General features: G+C 41.3%; 1 protein-coding gene across 1 annotated transcript in view; it reads left to right on the top strand.

Moving 5' to 3' along the window:
* The window catches only part of LOC123775312 (bromodomain testis-specific protein), a 277,850-nt gene that overhangs the window by 241,063 nt on the left and 12,950 nt on the right, over positions 1-23,837 (top strand). The window contains 2 exon segments of the mRNA XM_045770359.2: positions 14,908-14,997; positions 20,478-22,075. Coding sequence (XP_045626315.2) covers positions 14,908-14,997; positions 20,478-22,075 — 1,688 coding nt within the window.

Genomic DNA, 23,837 nt, shown 5'->3' with positions numbered 1-23,837 from the left:
CAATATCACGTCCCATTACTACCAAAATTGACAACTAGCTATTTCCTCCCCTTCCTTCTTTCCTTCCTTCCCTCTCATTCAGCCCTCAACCTTATCACTGCCTCTCTCATCACTCCTCCAACCTGCACTCTTCCCATTGTTGCCCCATTCCTCCAACACCCATCCACCATCATCTCTCTCCCTCACCAATCATTCCTCTCTGTAGTGCTCCTCCACACCACCACCACTTTCCCCTCCTGCTCCCTATCACCTTCCTGCTCCACTCACTGCAATCCCACAATCGCCACACCCACTGGATTACCCCTTCAATATAACATCACCCAACACCATCATTCTCCATCAAACCCATCCTCACACTGTCACCATTCACCACCCACTACCTCCCTTCACCATTCACCACCCACTACCTCCCTTCACCATTCACCACCCACTACCTCCCTTCACCATTCACCACCCACTACCTCCCTTCACCATTCACCACCCACTACCTCCCTTCACCATTCACCACCCACTACCTCCCTTCACCATTCACCACCCACTACCTCCCTTCACCATTCACCACCCACTACCTCCCTTCACCATTCACCACCCACTACCTCCCTTCACCATTCACCACCCACTACCTCCCTTCACCATTCACCACCCACTACCTCCCTTCACCATTCACCACCCACTACCTCCCTTCACCATTCACCACCCACTACCTCCCTTCACCATTCACCACCCACTACCTCCCTTCACCATTCACCACCCACTACCTCCCTTCACCATCCTCTACCTCCCTTCACCATCCTCTACCTCCCTTCACCATCCACCACCCACTACCTCCCTTCACCATTCACCACCCACTACCTCCCTTCACCATCCTCTACCTCTCTTCACCATCCACCACCCACTACCTCCCTTCACCATCCACCACCCACTACCTCCCTTCACCATCCACCACCCCCCTCTACCCCTACCCCATGCCCTCCACTCTACTACCACTGCCAGATTGTGTTAATTACACTTGTGTACTCTTTAGAACCTCATTATATTCCTTATCTGTTCATGGAGTGCACTTATTACACCCAGTTGGCACATTACTCCTTCTGATTATGTCGTGAAATATGCCAGCCCATAGATTTCGTTTTGATTGAATCACATTTAGTCACATTTGTTTCTGAAATTATGGATGAAAATGACTTCAACCTCTTCTTTCATTGCATTCCACTTATTGATTATTGTACAGTGTACAAGAATTTCCATACTTTTTAACCTGATTGCATCTCTAGCTTTCACTAGTGACCTTTTATCCTAATTGTTCTTAACTTAAAATGTCTTCCCTGGTCCACCTAGTCTATTCCCCTCAATATCTGTGTATGCACTTTGTTCTTTCTCTCTTCCAGGGTTGTGAAATTGAGTTCCCTTGGCCTATGCATTGCCTTTTCAATTATGGCACAAATTTTGTTTAGATACTCTGTTTACATTGGTGATGGACGAGGCTCAGAAGACTCCTTCTCTAGGCTCCTGAATGCAACTTAGATAAATTATTCACCAGCTTTGCATATGCTGCTCATTTAATTTTGCTGATATATGCCTCTGATGTTAGGCTTGGCATTATATCTACTGCTAGATTATTTGTCTTTACTGATTTAGGGGACGGTATATCACCTTCCAGTTGTCTGAACTGAAGTACTGCAACCCCTTTCTTAGGTCATTTGAGATTGTGTTTGTCATCACTTGACTATGTTCTGGTAACTGTCCTTTGTGATATCTTCCAACCCATTGGGTTTTGTAACTTAATTTAAATTAGTGCATTGAGTTAACCATTACTACAATCTCTTTTAAAGTAAGGAAATTTATACCATTACACTGAAACAATTTTTCTTGCTATATCTAGCTCAAAATGGTGTGTTCAGATTTCACAGGTGATAATTTGTTGTGGTCCCGCCCCTTACAAAGATGGATAATACTTTTGCAAATCTTTAAACTTTTGAATATAATTACCTTGATATTTTTTTGTTACAGTGAAACAAGAAAATTTCATTTTTTGTTCAAATTAATTCTCAAACTATTAATTACATAATTGTAGAAATGCATAATTTGCAGGTTTTAAGCTGCAATATCAAAAGATATCAAATATTTAGATATTAACAACAAGATACAGTATATACTTGCTTACCAAACCTTAACAGGAAGGTTAAACTTACATTAGTAAAATGCATGGTACTGTATCTATCATACAATATAATTCATAATGTCTTTATTCATTAATTTTCTGGGGTGGGAAAGCACTATACAGAAATTATGCAAAAACAATATACAGTACATAAAGATGGTTAAAGGCACTGAGTGACAAGCAAGCTATTATAATACCGTACCTTCCACACACGGCACCGTCTCGGGAAACTAGTACCACTACTCACTAACAGAATACTGTACCCACAGCAAAATTTCAATCAGTCCATTGCCTTAATTTAAAGCACTCTGCAGAACTGCATATGAATTGTTTACTTTTAAATTATTCATCCCCTTGTTAGTTGTTTTCATTTATAACACATCTACAGTTATCTACAATGTACTATTGCTTTGTATGTTATGAATACTTCAGTTATTGCTTTGATGAAGAATTGTTCTAGTACCACAGTTGCAGCTATGTTGATGAATTCCTCCCTTTTGATTATGCATTGTGCCAATCATTAACTTTTGGAAAACATATTTTGTAGTAGTTTACATAAGGATTAATGTGAACTACATAAACAGCTCCTGTCTCAGATTGATGATGTAATGGTAAAAAAACATAAAAGAAAGTATGCTTATTTTCAGCCATAATAAGAAAGAAAAATTCTGTATGAACATGAGCTCCAAACAAAACATGTTTATGAATTAATGAGAAATGTAACGTGAAACATAATTTAACAACTTTGGAACCTTGCATGAAAATCAATAAATTTTTCTTAAACCTAGCTGATGAAAGTGCAGTATGTAAAAATAGAAGCAGCATGCTTTGACTGTATACCGTAGTTCATAGTTGATCTCGGCATGGCTTACATATGTACTGTACTACATACATATTCTATGAATTGCTATGTTTTACTCAGCTTGCCTGGCACATATATTATCACATTATTATGGTCTGTCTCTTGTGTTCCTGTTTCTTGTTTAGTGGTTTCATATTTAGTGGTTTCATATTAAGCATTAATGTATTTATTGCTTGTTAATGCTATAATTCTAAAGTTTATATGACCACCAATTCTTAAGGCAAATGTGATCTTTTGGTACTTTTGTTTGGTAATGTTTGGTGTGCACTGCAAGCTTTTGTATTCTGCACCACCGCTAACACGTCTTGGTCACAACTCCCTCACTCCTGTTTGGATTTGGTATATTTATGCACCCTCGACCCATTCTGTGGGTTAGTGGTAATGTTACAAATGTGTGTTAGTAATTAGCTTTGCTCTTAGAGATACCTTATGGTTTTATCCACTTCAATAATTTCTGCAAAGTTTCTACATAAATATGCAGTACTGGTATCTTGAAACATAAAACACTTGTATAGGATTTTGAAACTAAACATCTTTGGGAATTGGAAAAGGTGGCTCTCTTTTGGCTACAATATTTTTACAAAAAATGTAATACAAATCTCTGAATAATTTTATGTAATTTCAATTTGTTTTACATAATTTCTCAGATACAGTGGTCAATTATTAGTTTCTGGGTTGCATATATGTAGCCTCTCCACCTCTGTGAATCCAAAGTAGGAATTAAGTAGAAGATGTGGGTGATAATTGGGATAAAAGACCCAATAACACTAAATTTGAGGATGCTTTTAAAGAGGACCAATCTTGAGGTTATCTTGAGATGATTTCGGAGCTTTAGTGTCCCCGCGGCCCGGTCCTCGACCAGGCCTCCACCCCCAGGAAGCAGCCCGTGACAGCTGACTAACACCCAGGTACCTATTTTACTGCTAGGTAACAGGGGCATAGGGTGAAAGAAACTCTGCCCATTGTTTCTCGCCGGCGCCCGGGATCGAACCCGGGACCACAGGATCACAAGTCCAGTGTGCTGTCCGCTCGGCCGACCGGCGACCAAAGGCACTACTTCTCCCCCCCCCCCCTTTCCCAAAAAATAGGTGAATCCCAAAGGAAAATAAAGAGAAACTTCAACCCAAGGAACCACACTAGATGCAGCAAACTCAGGTTATGTAGAACATATTACCTTAAGGTACATGTAGAACATATAACCTATATAACCTTAGGATACATGTAGAACACATAAGCTTAGGGTATGTGTAGAACACATAACCTTAGGGTACATGTAGAACATATAACCTTAGGGTATGTGTAGAACACATAACCATAGGGTATATGTAGAACACATAACCTTAGGGTATGTGTAGAACATATAACCTTAGGGTACATGTAGAACATATACTATATACAGTAGTATACATGTAGAACACATAACCTTAGGGTATGTGTAGAATGCATAACCTTAGGGTACATGTAGAACATATAACCTTAGGGTACATGTAGAACATATAACTTTAGGGTATGTGTAGAACATATTACCTTAGGGTACATGTAGAACACATAACCATAGGGTATGTGTAGAACACATAACCTTAGGGTACATGTAGAACACATAACCTTAGGGTATGTGTAGAACACACAACCTTATGGTACATGTAGAACACATAACCATAGGGTATGTGTAGAACACATAACCTTAGGGTACATGTAGAACACATAACCTTAGGGTATGTGTAGAACACATAACCTTATGGTACATGTAGTACACATAACCTTAGGGTACATGTAGAACACATAACCTTAGGGTATGTGTAGAACACACAACCTTATGGTACATGTAGAACACATAACCTTAGGGTATGTGTAGAACATATAACCTTAGAGTACATGTAGAATATATTACCTTAGGGTAATTACCCCCCCCCCCTGGGAAGCAGCTGTCTTATACCCAGTACCTATTTACTGCAAGGTAACAGGGGAATCAGGGTGAAAGAAACTGCCCATTTGTTTCCGTCTCCACCGAGGATCAAACCCGGAACTTCAGGACTATGAATTCTGAGTGCTGTTCATTCAGCTGTCAGGCCCTCCTTAGGGTATATGTTGGAACATATTACCTTACTGTACATGTAGAACATATTACCTTAGGGTACATTTAGAACATTACCTTAGGGGGTACATGTAGAACATAATGCTTTAAGGTTCGTGTAGAACATAATACCTTAGGGTACATGTAGAACATATTACCTTAGGATACATGTAGAACATATTGCCTTAGGGTACATGTAGAACATTTCTGTTCTACATAAATAGTTATGGCACCTGACAGCTGAGTGGACAACACTTCGGATTCGTAGTCCTGAGGTTCGGGGTTCGATCCCCGGTGGAGGCATAGACTAATCGCCAACAAATTTCTTTCACCCTGATGCCCCTGTTACCTAGCAGTAAATAGGTACCTGGGAGTTAAACAGCTACTACGGGCTGGTTCCTGGGGGTATATAACAAAAAAGGAGGCCTGGTCGAGAACTGGGCCACGGGAACGCTAAGCCCCGAAATCATCTCAAGATAACCTCAAGATAACAAAATTTTATTGTATATTAAAAATATATAGTACAGTACTGGGGGCTCTTCAGGCATTGCACTCCAGCATTGTTTTGGCAATCTTTCTCCTCGAACTGGCATTGTAAACAAAATTACAAGAATAATTGTTTCCTTTGAATTTATAGAAAAGATTATGGCTAGTTTGGGAATACTAAAAGCAAACACTTCTGTGTGCTTTAACTTAGTCGAGATTGGCTGAGAAAGAGGAATTGACCCCCAGTGCCCATCAACAAAAATAAATATTTAGATTATTCAAATTAATTTTTTAATTTGATGTTGATTTTAAAACAGAAATATAGAGAGATCATGGTAAAGTGACTGGGGCAAATTTAAGAGGCTATAATTTGGGTTTGGGGGCTGAAAAAGGGGGTTCTGCTCCACGTAGCTCACTAACAAAAGAATAACAATGTTAATTAATTTTTTTTTATTTTTTACAAAGATAATAACAGTTTAGTTTAAAAAAGTTAATTTATAATAGGCCAGGTAAGATTAACATAGATCACTTAGATTTATATTACATAGATTTATAGACTGTATGATTACATAGATTTATGGATTACTCATACTTCTGCCTCTTGATTTATCCATATTTCTACCTCTCAATTTACCCTTTACTTCAAATTACCCATTCATCTACTACTAGTTTTACCCCAAGGTTTGCCCATATTTCTTCCCTTAGATTTACCCATACCTCCCCCAAAGGTTTACCCAATACATCTACCCCTAAGATTATCCATACATCCACATCTGTATATCCACCCCTGGGTTCACCTATACCTCTATGCCAAAGGTTTACCCATACCTCAATCCCATAGTTTACCCATACCTCTACCCCTAAGTTTATCTATACCACTACCTACTAAGTTTACCCCATACTTCTGTCCTATATGTTTACCCCATACCCCTGTCCTTATAAGTTTATGCTTACCACTGCCCTTAAATATACCTCAAGGTATACCCATACCTCAAGTTTACCCATACGTTTCCCTGCCTTTACTAGTTACTTTTAACTCTATCATTTAGAGTTATATATAATGTCACTCCTAAATTTACCCATATCTTTATTCCTAGATTTTGCCATACAGGATGATATTATTCGTAGATTTACCCATACCTCCCCAAATTTACTCATAGCTGTACTAGATTTACAGTTACAAAAATCTGCTTCTAGATTTACCAATATCTAATACTGTACCAAGATTTACCCATATCTCTACTCCTGGCTTTGCCCATTTCTCTACCTCTTATGGGGTGGCCCTCAGTGCCATAATATTTTCTCACATCACCATTACATGGAAAGGACTTGGTATATTTCTGTTTGGTAATTGGGGTTTGCGTTCCTTGAGACTTTGTTGTCCTGCTAGGGCAATACTTAATATTTGTTTTTCGTTTCACTTCTCAGTTGTATTAATGCTCACTATCTTGTATGCCCTTAGCTGATACCAGACGAAGGGTTGCTGACACAGTAATACAAGGGAGAGGATTTAGATATTTGACTTCAATTTTTTATGTACAGATAATTTTTGGGTTTCCACTTGGGTGGCATATAGGAATCTTTTTATTAATTACCTAACTCCATGCCGATTCTCATCTGTGACTTACTGGAACTTGTGTGCAGGAGTTGGATTCACTTCCCTTGTTTCTGTTGAGTCTTGGTAGCCTGTTTACCTTTTTTTTCCTATATTGATGGTGTCATAACTCGCCTACAACTCAACTTAGGTTACTTTTAGTTTTCAGGAATGTGAATCTGTGTTTTTGGACTTTTTTTACAGATATGATATGGCACAATATGATATATCTGTTGCCTCTGTCACTTTGCTTGTTGGGTTCAAGAGTGTTTTCATCCATAGATGTATAATATTTGTTGTCAGTCGATGCCATTTTTGTTTTTTTCGCTCGACTACTCTCCCGTATGGTGGCCTATCACACTGCTTGTACTCTCTGATAAAGGCTCTGAAATGGCTTTGGCATAGGGTCTCTTCTTTTTATGAGGTAGTGGCATGAGATCCTCTTGATTTGAGTGGTGATTCTTCGGTACTGATGCAGGTTTCATGGTCCAGTCTTTCCTGTGTGGTTTATTCTTTGTGGGATGATTTGGAGTCCCCAACCCCTTTAGGCAGGTTGGGGCCTTTAGTGGCAGGTTCCAGAGTAGATTCTATTTTCATCCCTGGTTCCAGCTCCAGTCTGACTCTTCTCATGTGTTTATTGTCTGAACTGTGGAGGGTCATTTTAGCTTCTTGTATTGTGAAACTAGTTGCTGTGGTGGCTCCTCATTGTCTTCATATTTGAGGAGTATGGTTCTTCACACAGTTCCATGCATTCATTTTGTATCAGCATTTTATGGAGGCGTCCAGTTTATATGACCCCATTCTCAAACCATGGGGCTTTCACAGTGGATGCTTTTCACTTGGACTGGTGTCAGTGGGAGATGTTTTCTAGCAGAGTTGTTGCTCTGGCTCCTTAGTGGCTAGCTCAATCATGATTTTTGGCTCTGCTCCATTGCCCAAATTTGTACAATTTTTTTGTGGCTCAAACTTTTTTTTTGTCTTGTGCTCTTTCAACTCCAGAGACCAACAGTTTGGCTGTTGGTTCTGACTGTAGTGTTGGGGAGCTTCATGCTCTCCATTGAATGCAAGGGTTTTGTTCTTTTATCTCTAGGTAGCATTTTCTTCATCTGACACCATTTCCTTTTTAGCCACGGATGAGACAGCGGGTTTCTGAAGAGGGCTATTGGTTGGGTTCAAGAGTTGTCTTGGTTTGTCCATCTGCGGATGTATCTCATTATTAGTCCTGTTGCAATAGTTTTCTTTATGTGCTGCTTGGGGTGCCTATGTTGATGTCTTCTTTGACAATCTGGTGTCCCTAGTTCCTTCTTTCAAGGCCAGGTGGTTAAATTTGGCCAGCCACCAGTCTACCAACAGGCACATCATGTTCACAGGTTTGTAGCTTGTTATGCCTTCCTTGCAAAACATGGCATGGGCAGAGATTCAGGTTTGTATAGTTTGGTGGTCTAATCAGGCACTTGTAGTACATTATTTGGTGCATGTTCCTAGGCTGTTCCAAGTTTGGGTTGTGTTGGTTAGTGACCTGACACTAATTCTCTCTCTTTCTTGTAAGATAGCTTGAGGAGGGGATGCCATTGAAGGGAGCCCTCCCAGACGTGCTCCATTTGATGTATTGAAATGCTTCTTTCTGGTGCGAGAAAGGACATTAAGCTTTGGTGGCTTCGTGTTCTCGTCCTTCCTTCGTCAGAGTTTTGGGGACCGTCTTTAGGTGACACATGTCTGAGATGGCTTGCTGGCAAACTCCTGGGTTACTGGGGCTGCCATCTGGTAGTGGGTGAGTGTAGCTAGATGGTGGTTGGAATTGGATAATGAGTGGGTACCAGTGGTTGCCAGTGTTTCTCCATGCATATGCTTATTTTGGTGTGCTCTACCTTTCTGGTGGTTTTCCTCTTGGCCTGGGATGATCTAGTACTGTATTCCCAGATTCCCTTGCCTCTGTCAAGTTCCTACTCACAAATCAAGACAGATCTTCAGAAAAGGATCTAAATACATTTGAGTTTAACTCCACAACTGTTTCCTGGCCTTGTTACGAGGTACTTTGTTCCTCGTGGTTGGCAGACAATCCCTCGGTTCCCGCTTGGAGAAATGGGCTCCAAATGAGCTTCTTGACTGGAAAAAGGTTGCTCCAATCGTTAATATAATTTTGAGGGGGTCCTCTTTTGATGTACTTAATGAACCTACATCAGCTCTTGTCCTTTTTCATGAAGTGGGATCATGACAGCTCTACATCCAGGTCCATAGATTTCCAGTGGCTTTAGTCACAGTGGAACATAAGGCTCATACCCAATTAGCAGTTGTTCCTTGTTTTTGTACTGTACCACTCTGAAACATTACATGTAGAGGTGGGCTCCCATACTTTAGGTTCTTTTTTCCTCCTTGTCTACCCACATTATCTGCTTAGGATGTCTTGCCCCAAGCATTTTGCTGTTTCTTTGTAATGTGACAGATTTCTATGCTACACATCAAGCTTGTCATCATTTAGTCTTAGATCATAGATCATGTCCACAATATATCACTCTGCCTAAAAGGACAATTGGTTCTGATCAACCTGTACCAAGTACTGTGCTACAGGGTGACATGAATGCATGCACTGTTTGCAAAGGCTATATCAGTGCTCAGAGAGAACAGGGTTATAATTATATATCGGTTTATGATTGTTTACCCTCTTTCACATGTTTAAATGGATATACATGTGCTGTTGCATGAAGGATTATGTAGCAAAATGCTGCCAAGTTTTCATGGTATAATCTAGTGGTTAAAATTTGCCTCAAATTTTATTGTTTTTTTACTTATAAGTTTTGAATAATTAAACATTAATTTTTCGCCCTCATGTCCAGATTGATAATAATTTTAAATTATATCATACCATATACATAATGCATCTACTCCATCTAGCTTAACCCCTTATTCAGTAAACACAAGTATTGATAAGTCTGCCTATCTGTCACCCTTCAACCCCATTTAGCCATTATCAATCCTTCCATCGTCACCATTAACACCACTATAGTTGTCATCACTGCTTTCTTCACAATTACCATCACCACTTTCATTACTATTACCACTATTACTAACACTTGGAAAGAAGTTTGAGAGCCCCATTCCCTGAGTAGCCTTACCTTTGAGACAGGAGCAGCATAAGAGTTGGGAGCAACTCACTACTTACCGGTCAATATATATCACTTTTGGGGTTGGGCGATATGGGGGCACACTATATGTGCATGCTAGGCTATCCTCTTGTACTTATATCAGAGTTGGGAAGAAGTCCATGGTATTAACACATGGAACAGCTAAGCCGGAAAGACAACAAGTCTGAAATGATGATGATGAGTCATTTTTTCCAGTTATAGATAGGAAAGAACCTCACAACCCAGGTCAACACTGATTTAGAGCAAGAAGAGCCTGCCTTTTGCAATTAACTAAATTTGTAAAATCACATTAGAATTACAAATATACTAGAATGTACATGTTATTTTGCAAAGGCATTTATTAAATGTGCCTGAAGTAATGGCCCATGCAATAACCACTAACGGAATAACAGGCTGAGTGGGATGATTGATATTAAATTTTCTTACCAAGAGGTCACAAAGAGTAGTAGTTACCCAAACAAAATCCAGTCCAAGCACACAAAATCTATGTAGTGCAATGAACTGTCCTTGCACTAATCATCCTTTTATCAAACATAAAACAAAAAATGCAGATCACAACTTGGATCATATTTGCAGATGATACCAAATCAGCATGAAAATTTCTTCAGTAAAAGGACACTGAAAACAAATAGATACCACTGAAATCTTCCACTTTGCAATGGATATATAACATGATTTTCATTAATGATCATTTTCAACCTCTGGATATGGAAAAATAAAGAATTTGAACTGGTTACAGGAAGCAAAGACGCGATCAGATCTCATACAATGGAAATGACAGGTAAAAAATCAAGTTATTATGAAGAAAGAGTAGGACATGTCTGAGAAGAATAGAATATGCTAGAGGAAGAGATATATGAATCTAACTTTTCATGAGCATAATAAAGTAAACCTCAGCATCAGCCAGAAAAATGATTGGATTATGAGAATCTTCAAATCGAGGGATGCAATCACAGTGCTTCCCTTCTTTATCACGTTTGGGATCAAGCCTAAAATACTGTTTCATATTCACTTCCTTTTTCAAAACTGGAGTGAGTGAGATCTGAAATAGAAGTAATACAGAGAGTATATATATTGGATGTGTTTAGACAACAAAATACCTCAAGTTACTGGGACCATCACAAAGTACTCAGTATGTGCTTTCTGGAATTAAGATCAAGAGAGAGAGATTACATAATATGTGCAGTACAGTACAGTACATAGAATACTGTATATGCGCATGTCAGGTCGCAAACATTCATAGTTAAATAGACTGGAGAAGGTCATCAAGGACTTGAAAGTGAAACTCAACCTGACGAGTGAATTCTATTTAGCAAATTTTAATAAAGTACAGTAAAGGGATTGAGAAAAAAGAACATTGCAAAAGAGAAAACATCCATGGACTACAGGACAGATTATAGGCAATGGAAGAGATGGGGAAAGTAAGGGGGGGGAGGGAAAGGAGAAAATCTAACAGGTAGAGAATATGATTGAGCAGTGAAGTACAACTTAAAGCATTTGTAGAAGCAGCTAGAAGTTTATAAGGACTGCATATTCAGTAATTTAATCAGTAGTGTTGAAGGATGTAAGAACCCAAAAAAGTCATGAAATGCACAAAGCAGTAGATGGAGAAGTAGGCATCAGTGATCTTCACTTTACCAGAGCCAGTGGAATACACATTACAAAAGAGAAGAAGGAAACTGGAAAGAGATTATACAAGTTCTCACCAAAATTTGGGTAGTGGGGCAGCCAGGGAAATTTAACACCACAGTTCTTGTTGGCTAGGGATGTTCCAGATTGGATGGGGTTTGACAAGTGAGGCTTTTAAGAACAGCATTCTGATTAAATATATACTTGCAGAAGAAAAATAAAATTAAGGAATTTAGGGACATACCATTAACCCTTGAGGCTATGGAGAAATGATCATACCTGTCTATACACAAAAAAATGAAGGAAAAAATCATTATAGAATTAATAATTTGAATGCAAAATGGAAGAAAAACAGGAAATAATTGAATATTTATAATTTCACTGGGTGAAGGCACTCTGCAAGGCTGCGACTGGCACTTGTCAACGCCTGGAGCTCGACTTTGCTGACACTTAAATACATGGATGGCAAAATACTAAAGAAATTTCTCATGACTTGTGAGACAAAAGCTGGAATGTGCAGCGGTTGTATGGTGCCCATATCTTAAGAAGAAACACATTAACAAACTGGAAAAGGTGCAAAGACATGCCACTAAGTGGCTCCCAGACCTGAAGGACAAGAGTTACGAGGAGAGGTTAGAGTCATTAAATATGCCAAGACTAGTAGATAGAAGAAAAAGAGGCGATATGATCACTACATACAAAATAGTAACAGGAATTGATAAAATAAATAGGGAAGATTTCCAGAGACCTGGAACTTCAAGAACAAGAGGCCATAGATTTAAACTAATTTAACAAGAGATGCCAAAGAAATATAAGAAAATTCACTTTTGCAAACAGAGTGGTAGACAGTTGGAACAAGTTAAGTGAGAAGGTGGTGAAAGCCAAAACCATCAGCATTTTCAAATCATTAAATGACAGAGTGCTGAGAAGACGGGACACCACGAGCATAGCTCTCGTCCTGTAACTACACACATGTAATTACAGTACTTCCTGTTTTATCCTCTGAGGTTTCAATGATTTTATAATTTGTTTTTCTTTATTTACATCCACAGTCAGTTATTATAGCCAAATTTTCATCATACATGTAAAACTCAAAAAATACTAATTGTTGTATGATGACTGCATTCCCCTAGTACCATTTGTGATGATAACCACATTCGTATTGATGAAATAGTAGCATAATTTTTTCATGGGTCAAGGTAAACTCCATTACATCCACATAGACCTCTTATATCCATATTTGCATCATACATGTAAAACCCAGACAATAATTGTTTAAATCATCATATGATAACTGCATTACCCTAAGGAGTGTCAATAGATGATAATCGCTGCCTAAGGGGTTCAATATACTGTACTGTATAGTTGCCAGGGCATGTATAAAGAGGATAGGGAGAAAGTAAAGAAACCTAGGGAAGAAAAGCAGGGAAATGATGTAAGGAAAGGAAATGGCGTAAGCAGTGCACAAGAAGAACAGGCTCACCTGGCAACAAAGAGTCAGCATGGCAAAATACTGTCAGCACAGCCTAGCTAAAAGAATCAGAGAAAAAATACTTGGGAGTGGATATATTGTACTGTAACTTTATTGTAATTCTAGCACTAACATCAAAGGCACATATAAACAGGATAACATTAACAGCATATGGGAAGCTGATGATCATTAGAACAGCATTTAAAACCTAAATAATGACATTTTCAAGACAATCTTTTTAGTCTTGAAGTCAACACTAGCTTACATAGCACCGGCATGGAATCCACTCCTCTTGAAATTCAAAACTAAACTTGTTAAAGTGTAGAGGTTTGCAACGAGACTAAGCTATGAGGACAAGTTAAGGAATGTGAATCTCACAACCTTATAGCAGAGAAGGACCAGAGGGAATATGATCACTACATATCATATACTGAGGGATAGACAGCTTCTTTAAACTGAGAGAAAAGCACACAGACACGTATGAAAGCTTGAAATGGAAATGAGTAAGAAATGTAAGAATATACGTTTTTTGTATCCTGTTGTTGTGCTCAAGTGGAATGCATTCAAAAAAGTAGTTATGAAAGCTTTCTCCATCTACACTACAACTTTGAGGCCAAATAAGGTTAATCCCGAGTATCAGGAAAGTTAAAATATAACACATCAGGTATATTAAGGCTTTTAGGCAGGACTTACAGAGCTAGACTGCACTCCCCCATAGTCACTGTTAGGTAAGTACCACATTATTTCCATCACCACAACACCATCTCCACTTCATCTTCTTCGTACCCCCTTTATCACATTATATTTTTTTGTACTGTTTTCGTTACGTGCCCTACGAACATGACACCCCCGGTATTCATTACACCTTGGAGAGGTAAGAACCACCACCACTCTGTATACTGAGATATGGTGGGCTGGGCATACCTCTCTTCATCGGCTGTGATCCAAACAAAAAATACTATATATTCCTAATTCGTAGTTCACATATTGTATATATTCCTAATTCGTAGCTCACATAGTATTATATAAGAGAAAAGTCATATCAGTTTACTATGGTTGTGATTTTTTGGATTACCCGCTCCAGGACTAGTCTGTGTTGGTGCTCATACAGTGAAGATCTTCTACATGCAGTAGTAGTTAACTTTAGATATATTGTAGAATAAGGGGCGTACAATTGATTGGGTTTTGTATTGATTAATTAACATATAAAGTTGTTATATTGTAGATTATGTTTTAATTTATTAGTTTAAAAATAATTCACTTGTTACAAATCTTTTATCAGTATTCTATTTGTAGTCAGAATTTTGAACCAAACTCAAATTTTGTATTACTCTTAGGTTTTTTCTTCACCTGTAAGTTGTTTCCTTCTTCTTTGTCTTTAACCACCTGTATGCCAGTTTTCTATGAACAATTAGATTATGTAGTAATAATATTGTACTTGTGTTGTGGTGCTGGGTATGTAAAATTAGATAACCTTTCATTTATAGGCAAAGGGACATCCAAGGAGGACTCCACAGGCCGCGTACAAAGTTTGAAAGTCACTCTTGGAATTTCTGGAAGTAAAATTTCTTCTACAGGTAAGGGAATGATGATAATTTGGCAGACAATATCCTGTCAATATTTATAAATGATGCCCGAATTCTCTTTGGTTTTAAACATTTTACCCATTACGGATATTACAGATCCTTCTAAACAATGAACCAAATCTGTCCACCAAATCATCCTCATGAAATTTGGATTTGTCAGGAACAAAACCTGGATACTGACTGGAATTGCTGTAAAAACCAAAATGTTAAATATACAGTTTCCAGCTGATTATGTACATTTTCCGAAGGGTCAGCAAAGTATAGGTCATCAAAGGTGCCAGACATATTATTCAGAAAATTAGATACAGGACTGCCTATCCTTAATTATTAATTAGAACAGGTTTCAACATTATTTTGTAGACAATTTTAAGCACAAGGTATTATGTCTATGGGAAAGTTGTTAGACTGAATTTGAAAAAAAATTTTTTGCTAATTTTAATTCTGAAAATCAGAACTGAATATTGGCTCAAATCTCTCAAAATTTATTTTCTGTGGGGAGCCCCGGAGTCTCCCTTGAGCTATCGGGCTGATGTTATCTATATTAGTCTGGTGCTTCAGTTATATTGAGTTCTTATGTCTACCGGGAACCACGAGCTAGAACCTGGGTTCCCTCAGAGAGGCAATGCCATTCTCAGCAATGACCTATGAAAACTCCACTCTGAGAGTATATTTATGTCTGCCGTCGACCGGGGTTAGGCACCCAGAAAGGTAGACGCCCCAAAAAAGATCCCAACTGGTAGAACATTGCAACTCAAGACCAAAACGAGCCCAAGAGAGGGCACCTACCTGGCCACTAGACCGTCAATTCGTCGACTGAAGCCGGCTTGGGTCGACGTCTACTCTGGTCTCGATTTCCTGTCAGGATTTTACCCCCGTGGTGTGCCTGCTGTGTGCTGAGGCATTGGCCAGGAGTATCAATACTTAGTTTGGGCTGCATGCGCTTAGGGTTATCTTTCCTAGGCACCCAGTAAGTTCAAAAACAGTGTTCAACCGGCTTTGCAGCACCAGTGCCTGGGTTTCCTGTAGGGACACTTTCCGCTGCGGGCCCTGGAAACCCCCGTCGGGACTCGGGTGACCATGGATATGTCTTACGAGTCCCATCTCGCTTTGCTCGTGTTTGAGGGTTGTTCGTTGCCCTTGTCTCAGGATGACAATCATTGGTTTTGCCTCCGTTATGCTGCTTGTTGGGTTGACGACACCTTTGACCCGGAATCGTGCGAGACTTGTTACCCACTCATAATCCACTATACTCATTCTTCTTTAGGAGATCTTAGGGGTCAAGCAACTGTCGCATTGCACGTTAGTTTTAGGTTGTTGCAATGTGTTAGGTTGGTTGCCTGCTCGAATGCCCCGGGGATGCCCTGTTTTGGTTTTAGGGACCTGGACTTGGGGCATTTGGTCGCTTTGGTTGTAGGCGCTGCTTGCCCTGTGTGCGAACCTGGGACATTTCCGCGGCTCCGCCTCTTGCAGCAGGTCGAACCAGTCCGGTACACGGCTAGGTTCCGTCTTCTCTGGTCTTTTTGGCATGGGTTTATCACCATTTGTATGGTGATCAGGTGGTTTCGTTGATGGTGTCCCAGCTGAGAGCTTTGTCTTGGCGACAGTATGATGTTTCCAGGCTTTCTTTCTGCCATTTTCTCTTCCTTCCTAAGTTGTCTTCTATTTTGGATTGGGTTGTCTTGTCCTTCTTGTCTTGGCTTTTTCAGGGCCGTCATTTGATGCCTAATACTGTCACCTCGTATCGTGTGGCACTGGCAAAGCTGCTCCAGCTTGCATTCGGGGTGGATGTCTCTTCTGCCCCGTTATGTAAGGTTTCTTGTGCTTTGTTTCACCTCCAGCCTTCTCATGTGCCACCTGAGCCGTCCTGGTCCTTGGACAGCAAGCTCTCCTATCTTTCCTCTCCTCAGTTTGTGGTGGCTCCTTTAGTTCAAGACTGTTTTTCCAAGGCTCTGTTTCTGTTGGCACTGGCTTGTGGGGGGGGGGGCTAGGTCGGGGAGGCGCATGTTCTCCTCCGACGCAGGGGGTTTCTGTTCTTTCGGTCATGGTGGTAGGTTTGTTCGGTTGCAGCTGTCTCCTTTTCAGGGGAAGAATGAGACAGCTGCTTTCCAGAGGGGGTCCTTGGATCATTGATGCTTGGTTGGTCAGGCCGGGGGTGCATTATGTGTTGTGTCGGGTTGCGGCTCTCCGCCATTATCTGCGCGCTTCGGCTTCAGTGGCTGGGGATGCACTTTAGGTTGATCCGGTTTCCCCTCGGTCCCTGTTCCAGGACTTGGGTCTCCCAGGTCGTCTGCAGGGTTATTAAGTCTAGCCAGCCTGCAATTTATCCTCGTGCCCATAACGTTAGGAAGTTTGTTACTTTTACTGTCGTGTTTGGCGACAAGTCTTGAGCGGATATTCAGGCCGAGGGGATTTTGGAGATGGAACAGGGTCCTGGCCACCCGTTATTTGGTTAACGTTCCTGCTCCTGGGCGTTCATGTGTATCTTTGGGTCGCAGGTTGCTGCCAGTTGTCTCAACTTCGTATTAAGGAGTTTGTGGCAGCTGCCTCCCAGGTAAGTCCCCTCTTTTGCTTATCTTTGGTTATGTAGCTCCAGGGAGCCAAAGGGGCTCCCCATAGAAAACCAGCATTTAATGTAATGAAATGCCATTTTCAGGGTGAGCCCTGGAGGCTTTCTGGCAACCCTCCCTCTCTCTGGTCGGCGATTATTCGCGTTGTTTGATGCTTAGATTCTGAACTGGAGTGCTGGGGTACCGGCGCAGGGAGGTCCAGGGCTGCCTGCCCTGCCCTGGCAGTCTAGCTTCCTTTCCCTCTCGGGGAGGGGATGGGCTGCGTGGACAAGCAGCGTGGCAATGAAGTGTGACATTTGCTTGTCTGTTTCCCTGGGATTGGAGGGAGTTCTTCCTCTCTTTTTGGTTTTTAGTTGTAATTGGCCTACCATGTGGGGTTTGCTTTGTTATGGCTACCTTTCTGGGTGCTTAGCCCAGGAAAAGGAAAACCTCAAACCACAGGGAGGTTTTCCAGGACCATTACTCCCTACAACCTTTCTACCGGGGAGGGAGGGGGGATAGGTTCTGGCCCGTGGTCCCGGGTAGATCGAACTCCTTAGACTGATGCCCCCGTCTAATATATCACACATTAGCCTGATGGCTCCAGGAAGCCTCCAGGGCTCACCAAGAAAATAGCGTTTCATTACAGTCACCACTGTATTTTTGTTGGCTTTGGCCTCTGGGAGCTGGGTTGGTGAGCTTTGTGCTCTCCTCTGGCGTAGGGGTTTCTGCTCATTCAGTACTGGTGAATGTTTTGTTCATTTGCAGCCATCTCCTTCTTTTATGGTGAAGAATGAGATGGCAAGCTTCCGGAGGGGTCTGTGGGTTATTGATGCTTGGTTGGCATCTGCCCAAACAAGACTCTTTGAAAGAGTGGTTTCATTACATTCAACAGTGGATATCTGGAGGGTGTCCTTTACCTCCCAGACCTATGTCACTATGGAGAAGAAAACAATTCAGAGGCTGACTACACTGGTAGGGGAGCAGAAGAGCCAGAAAATGCAAGAACGTGGACAAAATTGAAACAGTGGCCAGCAAAGAGCAGGAAGGTGAATGAAACCACCCAAGGAGCCAGAAATAAAAACTGGGATCTTGTATTATTCAACACCCTCCCAGCGAGCATAAGAAATATTGCCGGAACAACCGTGGACATCTTCAAGAGGAAACTAGATTGTTTCCTCCAAGGAGTGCCGGACCAACCGTGTTGTGGTGGGTATGTGGGCCTGCGGGCCGCTCCAAGCAACAGCCTAGTGGACCAAACTCTCACAAGTCAAGCCTGGCCTCGGGCCGGGCTTGGGGAGTAGAAGAACTCCCAGAACCCCATCAACCAGGTATCAACCAGGTATAAGGAACCAGGGATGCAGACACAACAAATAAAGCACCAACCCAGACATTCGAAGTGAAGTGTAGAGAATAAACCAAATACCCAAATGAGCAGAGTGCCAGAGCAACCCAAGTTTAGCATTAACACTTTGTAAGAACTTTTTCAGACAGCTACAGACTCGAGCAACACCAGAAAACACAAAGTAGGTGGAAAGAACTGTATCCCAAAACAAAAACCTTTTACAAGAATATATTAAATAAAATATTTAAATTATTGAGTCTCTGGAGTGCAGGCAAGAGAGTGTACATAATAATTTACTCTTGGGAAATATTAGAGGGACTGGTTTCAAATCTGCATTCAGAAATAATTCCTCATGAGACCAGGTGGTGTGATAAGAAATGCAAAATAGCCCAGTTAAAAAGTAGAAAAGCTAGGAGACATGTCTGTGAACATTAAGGGACCAAGACTTTTCAACACTCTCCCTCTAAATATAAGAGGCATAACTACCAACTTCTCACAGTGTTCAAGAAATAACTTGATAAACACATCTAAAGGATACCTTATCAACTGTGCTGCAATTCATGTCAGACTGCAAGCAACTGTGTCCAACAGACTGGTTGACCAGACCAACAACCAGGAGGCCTGATGAGAGACTGGGTCACAGGAACATTGTTCCGAGAACCAACTCGAGGTAAATATGCTAAGCCCGAAGGACGACCAGAACCAGTGGGGACACAGAAAGGAGGAGGAACCCGACTAGCTGACATTCAGCTGAAAACCACACCAAAAAAGACAAGGTGACCAGCAATCAGGAGGTCTGGTCAGAGACCAGGCTTCAGGGACGTTGGGTTGGTCCTTGAACTCATCAACAGGTACCGAACAGGTAACCAGTTATTGCTGTATTGCTTCGAGATTAACACACCCTCCAGGGTTCTGAATAACATGTGTATAAAGTGTGATAAGGGCAAAATTAGTATGTTTTATTATTCTAATAATATAATGAGATGCAAATATTAGTGACATGTACATATCTATACATACAGATGTTCCACACATTCTGAGATGTAAATAGTACTACAGCCCAGTGCATCATTGCACTGGAAAATAACATGTAAAAACATTAAAATATGAAAAATAATAGTACTTAAAGAGTACAGTATATTCAATGCACTTGGCAGTCAATGCCTGCTTTTGATACTGCTTTTGAGATTGAGAAGTGAGATTGCTCAAATAGGTTTATTTAGTTTGGTTTGTCTTCATAATTTTTCAAGCATTTGTCTGTCACTGCTGAGACAGCCTCATTAATCACCAACCTGTTAGTGTGTAAATCAGTTTACTGAATATAATCCAGAAAATTTATTTGAAACACAAGATTAATATATTTCCTATTGACCCAAGAAAGCTCTTGAATGAGAATTTGGTGTAGCAAATATCAAGCTGGCTTTGATTTCTTTCTATATTTTGTTATCTTTTGGGCTGCCAGCTAGAAAAGCAGTTCCTCAGGGTTTTTATTTTTGATAATGTGAAGCTAAAACTTTCCGAGGCTTTTGCAGTTATTATTAGCATTTTAAATTAAATGTTAATTTTTTGTTTTTTTTCAGTGTCAGAAGATGTAAAAACAGAAGATGTAGGAAAATCAGAATTAAAAAATATATTGACAGGAAGCAGAGTTCCAAAATCACAGTCACAGCTGCCTAGCAAACAGCTTCAGCAACAACAGCAGGACCAGCAAAAACAGCAGCAGGACCAGCAAAAACAGCAGCAGGACCAGCAAAAACAACAGCAGGACCAGCAAAAACAGCAGCAGGAGCAGCTAAAACAGCAGCAGGAGCAGCTAAAACAGCAGCAAGACCAGCAAAAACAACAGGACCAACAAAAACAGCAGCAAGAACAACAGAAACAGCATGAGCAACAAAAGCAACAAGAACAGCAGCAGCAGCAAGAACAAGAAAAACAGAAACAAAAACAGCAGCAGCAGCTTCAACAGAAGCAGCAGCTAGAACAGCAGCAGCTAGAACATCAAAAGCGACAGTTAGAACAACAAAAAAAGGAAAAACAGGAACAGCAAAAATTGCAACAGCAACAAGATGAGCACCAGCAACAACTGCAGCAAGAACAACAACAACAGCAACAACATCAACACTATCACCAACAACCTTCACCACCACCCTCTCAACAACAACAACAGCAGCAGCAACAACAGCAGCAGCAGCAGCAACAACAACAACAGCATCAACAGCAGCAGCAACAACTTCAACAGCATCTTCATCATCATCATCATCATCATCATCAAGAGCAGCAACCCCATCATCCATCACATTCAATACCACAGACACCAGAAGAACATCTACACCATCTTCAGCTACAAGAGCATTTAGAACAGCTTCAACAACACCATCATCTACAACAGCACCATCATTCTCATCATCAGCAGCAACACACATTCTCAGGGGCACCAATAGGTCATAATGTGGCTGGACTCTCTCATCCTTCTGTGTCAAATGGGTTTTCTGGTGATATGCCATTAGGCATGGCTCAGTCATTGGTTAATAGTTTGGCAGGAATAAGTGCAATTGCTGGTTTAGGTGGGTTATCTGCTTTAGGACCAACTGGATTAGAGGGTTTAGGTAGTGCAGTGTCGGGTGGAATGTTACCTAGTCTCGTAGATACGGTTTCTTCAAGTAACGCTGCTATGTCTGTGGCTGCATCCTCTAATGCGGTACCATCGCATAATTCGATGATGGCAAGTGGTCACGATTCTCAACAAGATATACCTTCACACCTACCAGAAACAAGTTTAGCTGATCTAAAAGCAGCGGGTCTTGATACCAGTTTAGGTTACTACCCGTCAGTTTCACAAACACAAGGTGACCCTTCTTTGATGCATAAACAAACAGAAGAACAACTTCATGCAGATGCACAAGCAGCTTTGCAAAGAGAAAGTGCAGCAGAAGCATCAGCACTTGCAAGTTATTTAGAAGCACAAGACAAAAAACCACCTTCTTCAGCACCTGAAACTCCGAAGTCATCAGGTGGAAGCTCATTTAACAAGCCTAAGCCAACACCTAAGAACCTAAGCTCCTGGTCCTCACTAGCCCAAAGTGCCGTCCCATCTCCTACTGCTTCAACCTCTCTCAAGACCTCTGCAAGTGATTCATTTGCTCAGTTCAAGAGAGTTGCAAAGGAGAAGGAAGCTCGGGTAAGCATTCATTGTGTTCAGTATTATTACTATTGAAGTGTAAAATATTGACATTTAAAGTGGGTTATTGTAAAATCTGAAGTAATTGTTAACCATTAGCATGTTTAGTGTTACAGTATTTAAGTGAATTAATATCTGCAGGACAGCTCATTGCAAAGTTTTATAATAAAATGCACTATAAAAAAAAAAAAAAAAAAGAGTCAAAATAAGAGAAGGATTGGATGTTGTTATAAGCCTTTGCTATCAAAATATGTATTGTTGACACAATGGTCTCTCTGAAACTTTTTTATCACTAAATTAAAGAAATAGACGTGGAAATAAGCTATATAATATAGGCCACTGTTGAAAGAAAAAAAATTGTGAATACTGGAAAATTTATATTTATGAACACCAAGTTTTCTGCGGATGGAACCCCTTGTGACTTCCTTAAACTGTAAGCCGAGATGATTACCATCTACATTAGCGGTAGAGTTTTAGAGTCCTTCCAGGGACTGGAGGTAGAACCTCCCCCTTTTCTCCTCTCTTTCCTGAGGATATGGTGGCACAGTTCTTGTCAGTGGCTGTGGTCTGTTGGCCTGTTCTGGCCAACAGACCTTACCTTCTCTGTTCTTGAAGTTCTCGTTCCTGGAGGCAGTCGGGAAGGGCTGATGCGTCGCCTTCTGTGAATCAAGGTAGACCATCAGTGGTCGCAAGCACTTCCTTCCTTCTTCCATCAGGTCTGTGCCGTACTTTCTCTGCTTGGAAAGTATCGGTTGCCCGTGGTTCGCGTTGGCCCTTCTGCGGTTTGCCCCATTGACAAGGCATTGAGGGGGTGGGTTTGCCCAGTTTGCCAACTTCTGGTCCCATGATTAGTGAGTCTTTTGGATTGTTTCGTGCAGCCTGCAGTGGAGTTGGTTGAGCCCTTTCCCTTTTGGTAGTTTGGGTTTTTCCATGCAGTCCTCTCCTCACCTCTGTTGGGTCATCTCAGAATGGGTAGCTCCTGGAATGGTTAAAACAACTGCATTGCTTTGGTGGGTTTACTGCCCACCTAAGCGCTGCATAGTTGCTCCTTTACTGTGATCCCAAAATGGGACTCGCTGGACCTCTAGTTCTTCATCAACCTTTCATTGTTGAACTGGTGTACACGTCCCAGGGGTTCAGTTCTTAGAAGGTTGTTTGGTAGATTTGGGCGCCGGTTAGCAGTACCCTGCCTGGGATTACCTGACTGCAAGTCCTATTATAGTAAACGCTCTGGACCCTGGGAAACCCCTGGGGGCGTGCAGGTCTGAGAGATGTGACCCCAGAGTCCCCCCTCGCTTCCAGCGAGTTTGAGAGTTGCTCTCACCCCTCGTCTCAGGGGTGACTCTCTCTGTCTTTGCCTCCGTCTGCTGCCTGTGGGGTCGGTGACATCTTTTGCCCGGAGTCCTGCGAGTTTTGTTGCTTGTTGTGACTCAGTTACCCAGTCTTATGCTGACTATGTGGGTGCAAGCAGCACGGGCACTGCACGTTGAGCTTCGATGGTGGCAACGCTCTCGGTTGCTTGCTAGTTACCCAGTCTTATGCTGACTATGTGGGTGCAAGCAGCACGGGCACTGCACGTTGAGCTTCGATGGTGGCAACGCTCTCGGTTGCTTGCTCCCTGGAAGCCTCGAGGCTGCCCCGTTTTGGTTGGTGTTGGGGTTTGGGGGTGTTGGTTGCTTCGGTTCCTTCCACGCCCCCTTGTCTTTCCCCTGTTGTGGTCTAGTCTGGTCCCCCCTTCCTGCCTGCATCTGGATCCTTACCG

This window comes from Procambarus clarkii, chromosome 70 (assembly GCF_040958095.1).
Source record: "Procambarus clarkii isolate CNS0578487 chromosome 70, FALCON_Pclarkii_2.0, whole genome shotgun sequence".
In the NCBI taxonomy this organism is placed as follows: Eukaryota; Metazoa; Arthropoda; class Malacostraca; order Decapoda; family Cambaridae; genus Procambarus; species Procambarus clarkii.
This window is presented reverse-complemented; position numbering and strand designations above follow the sequence as displayed.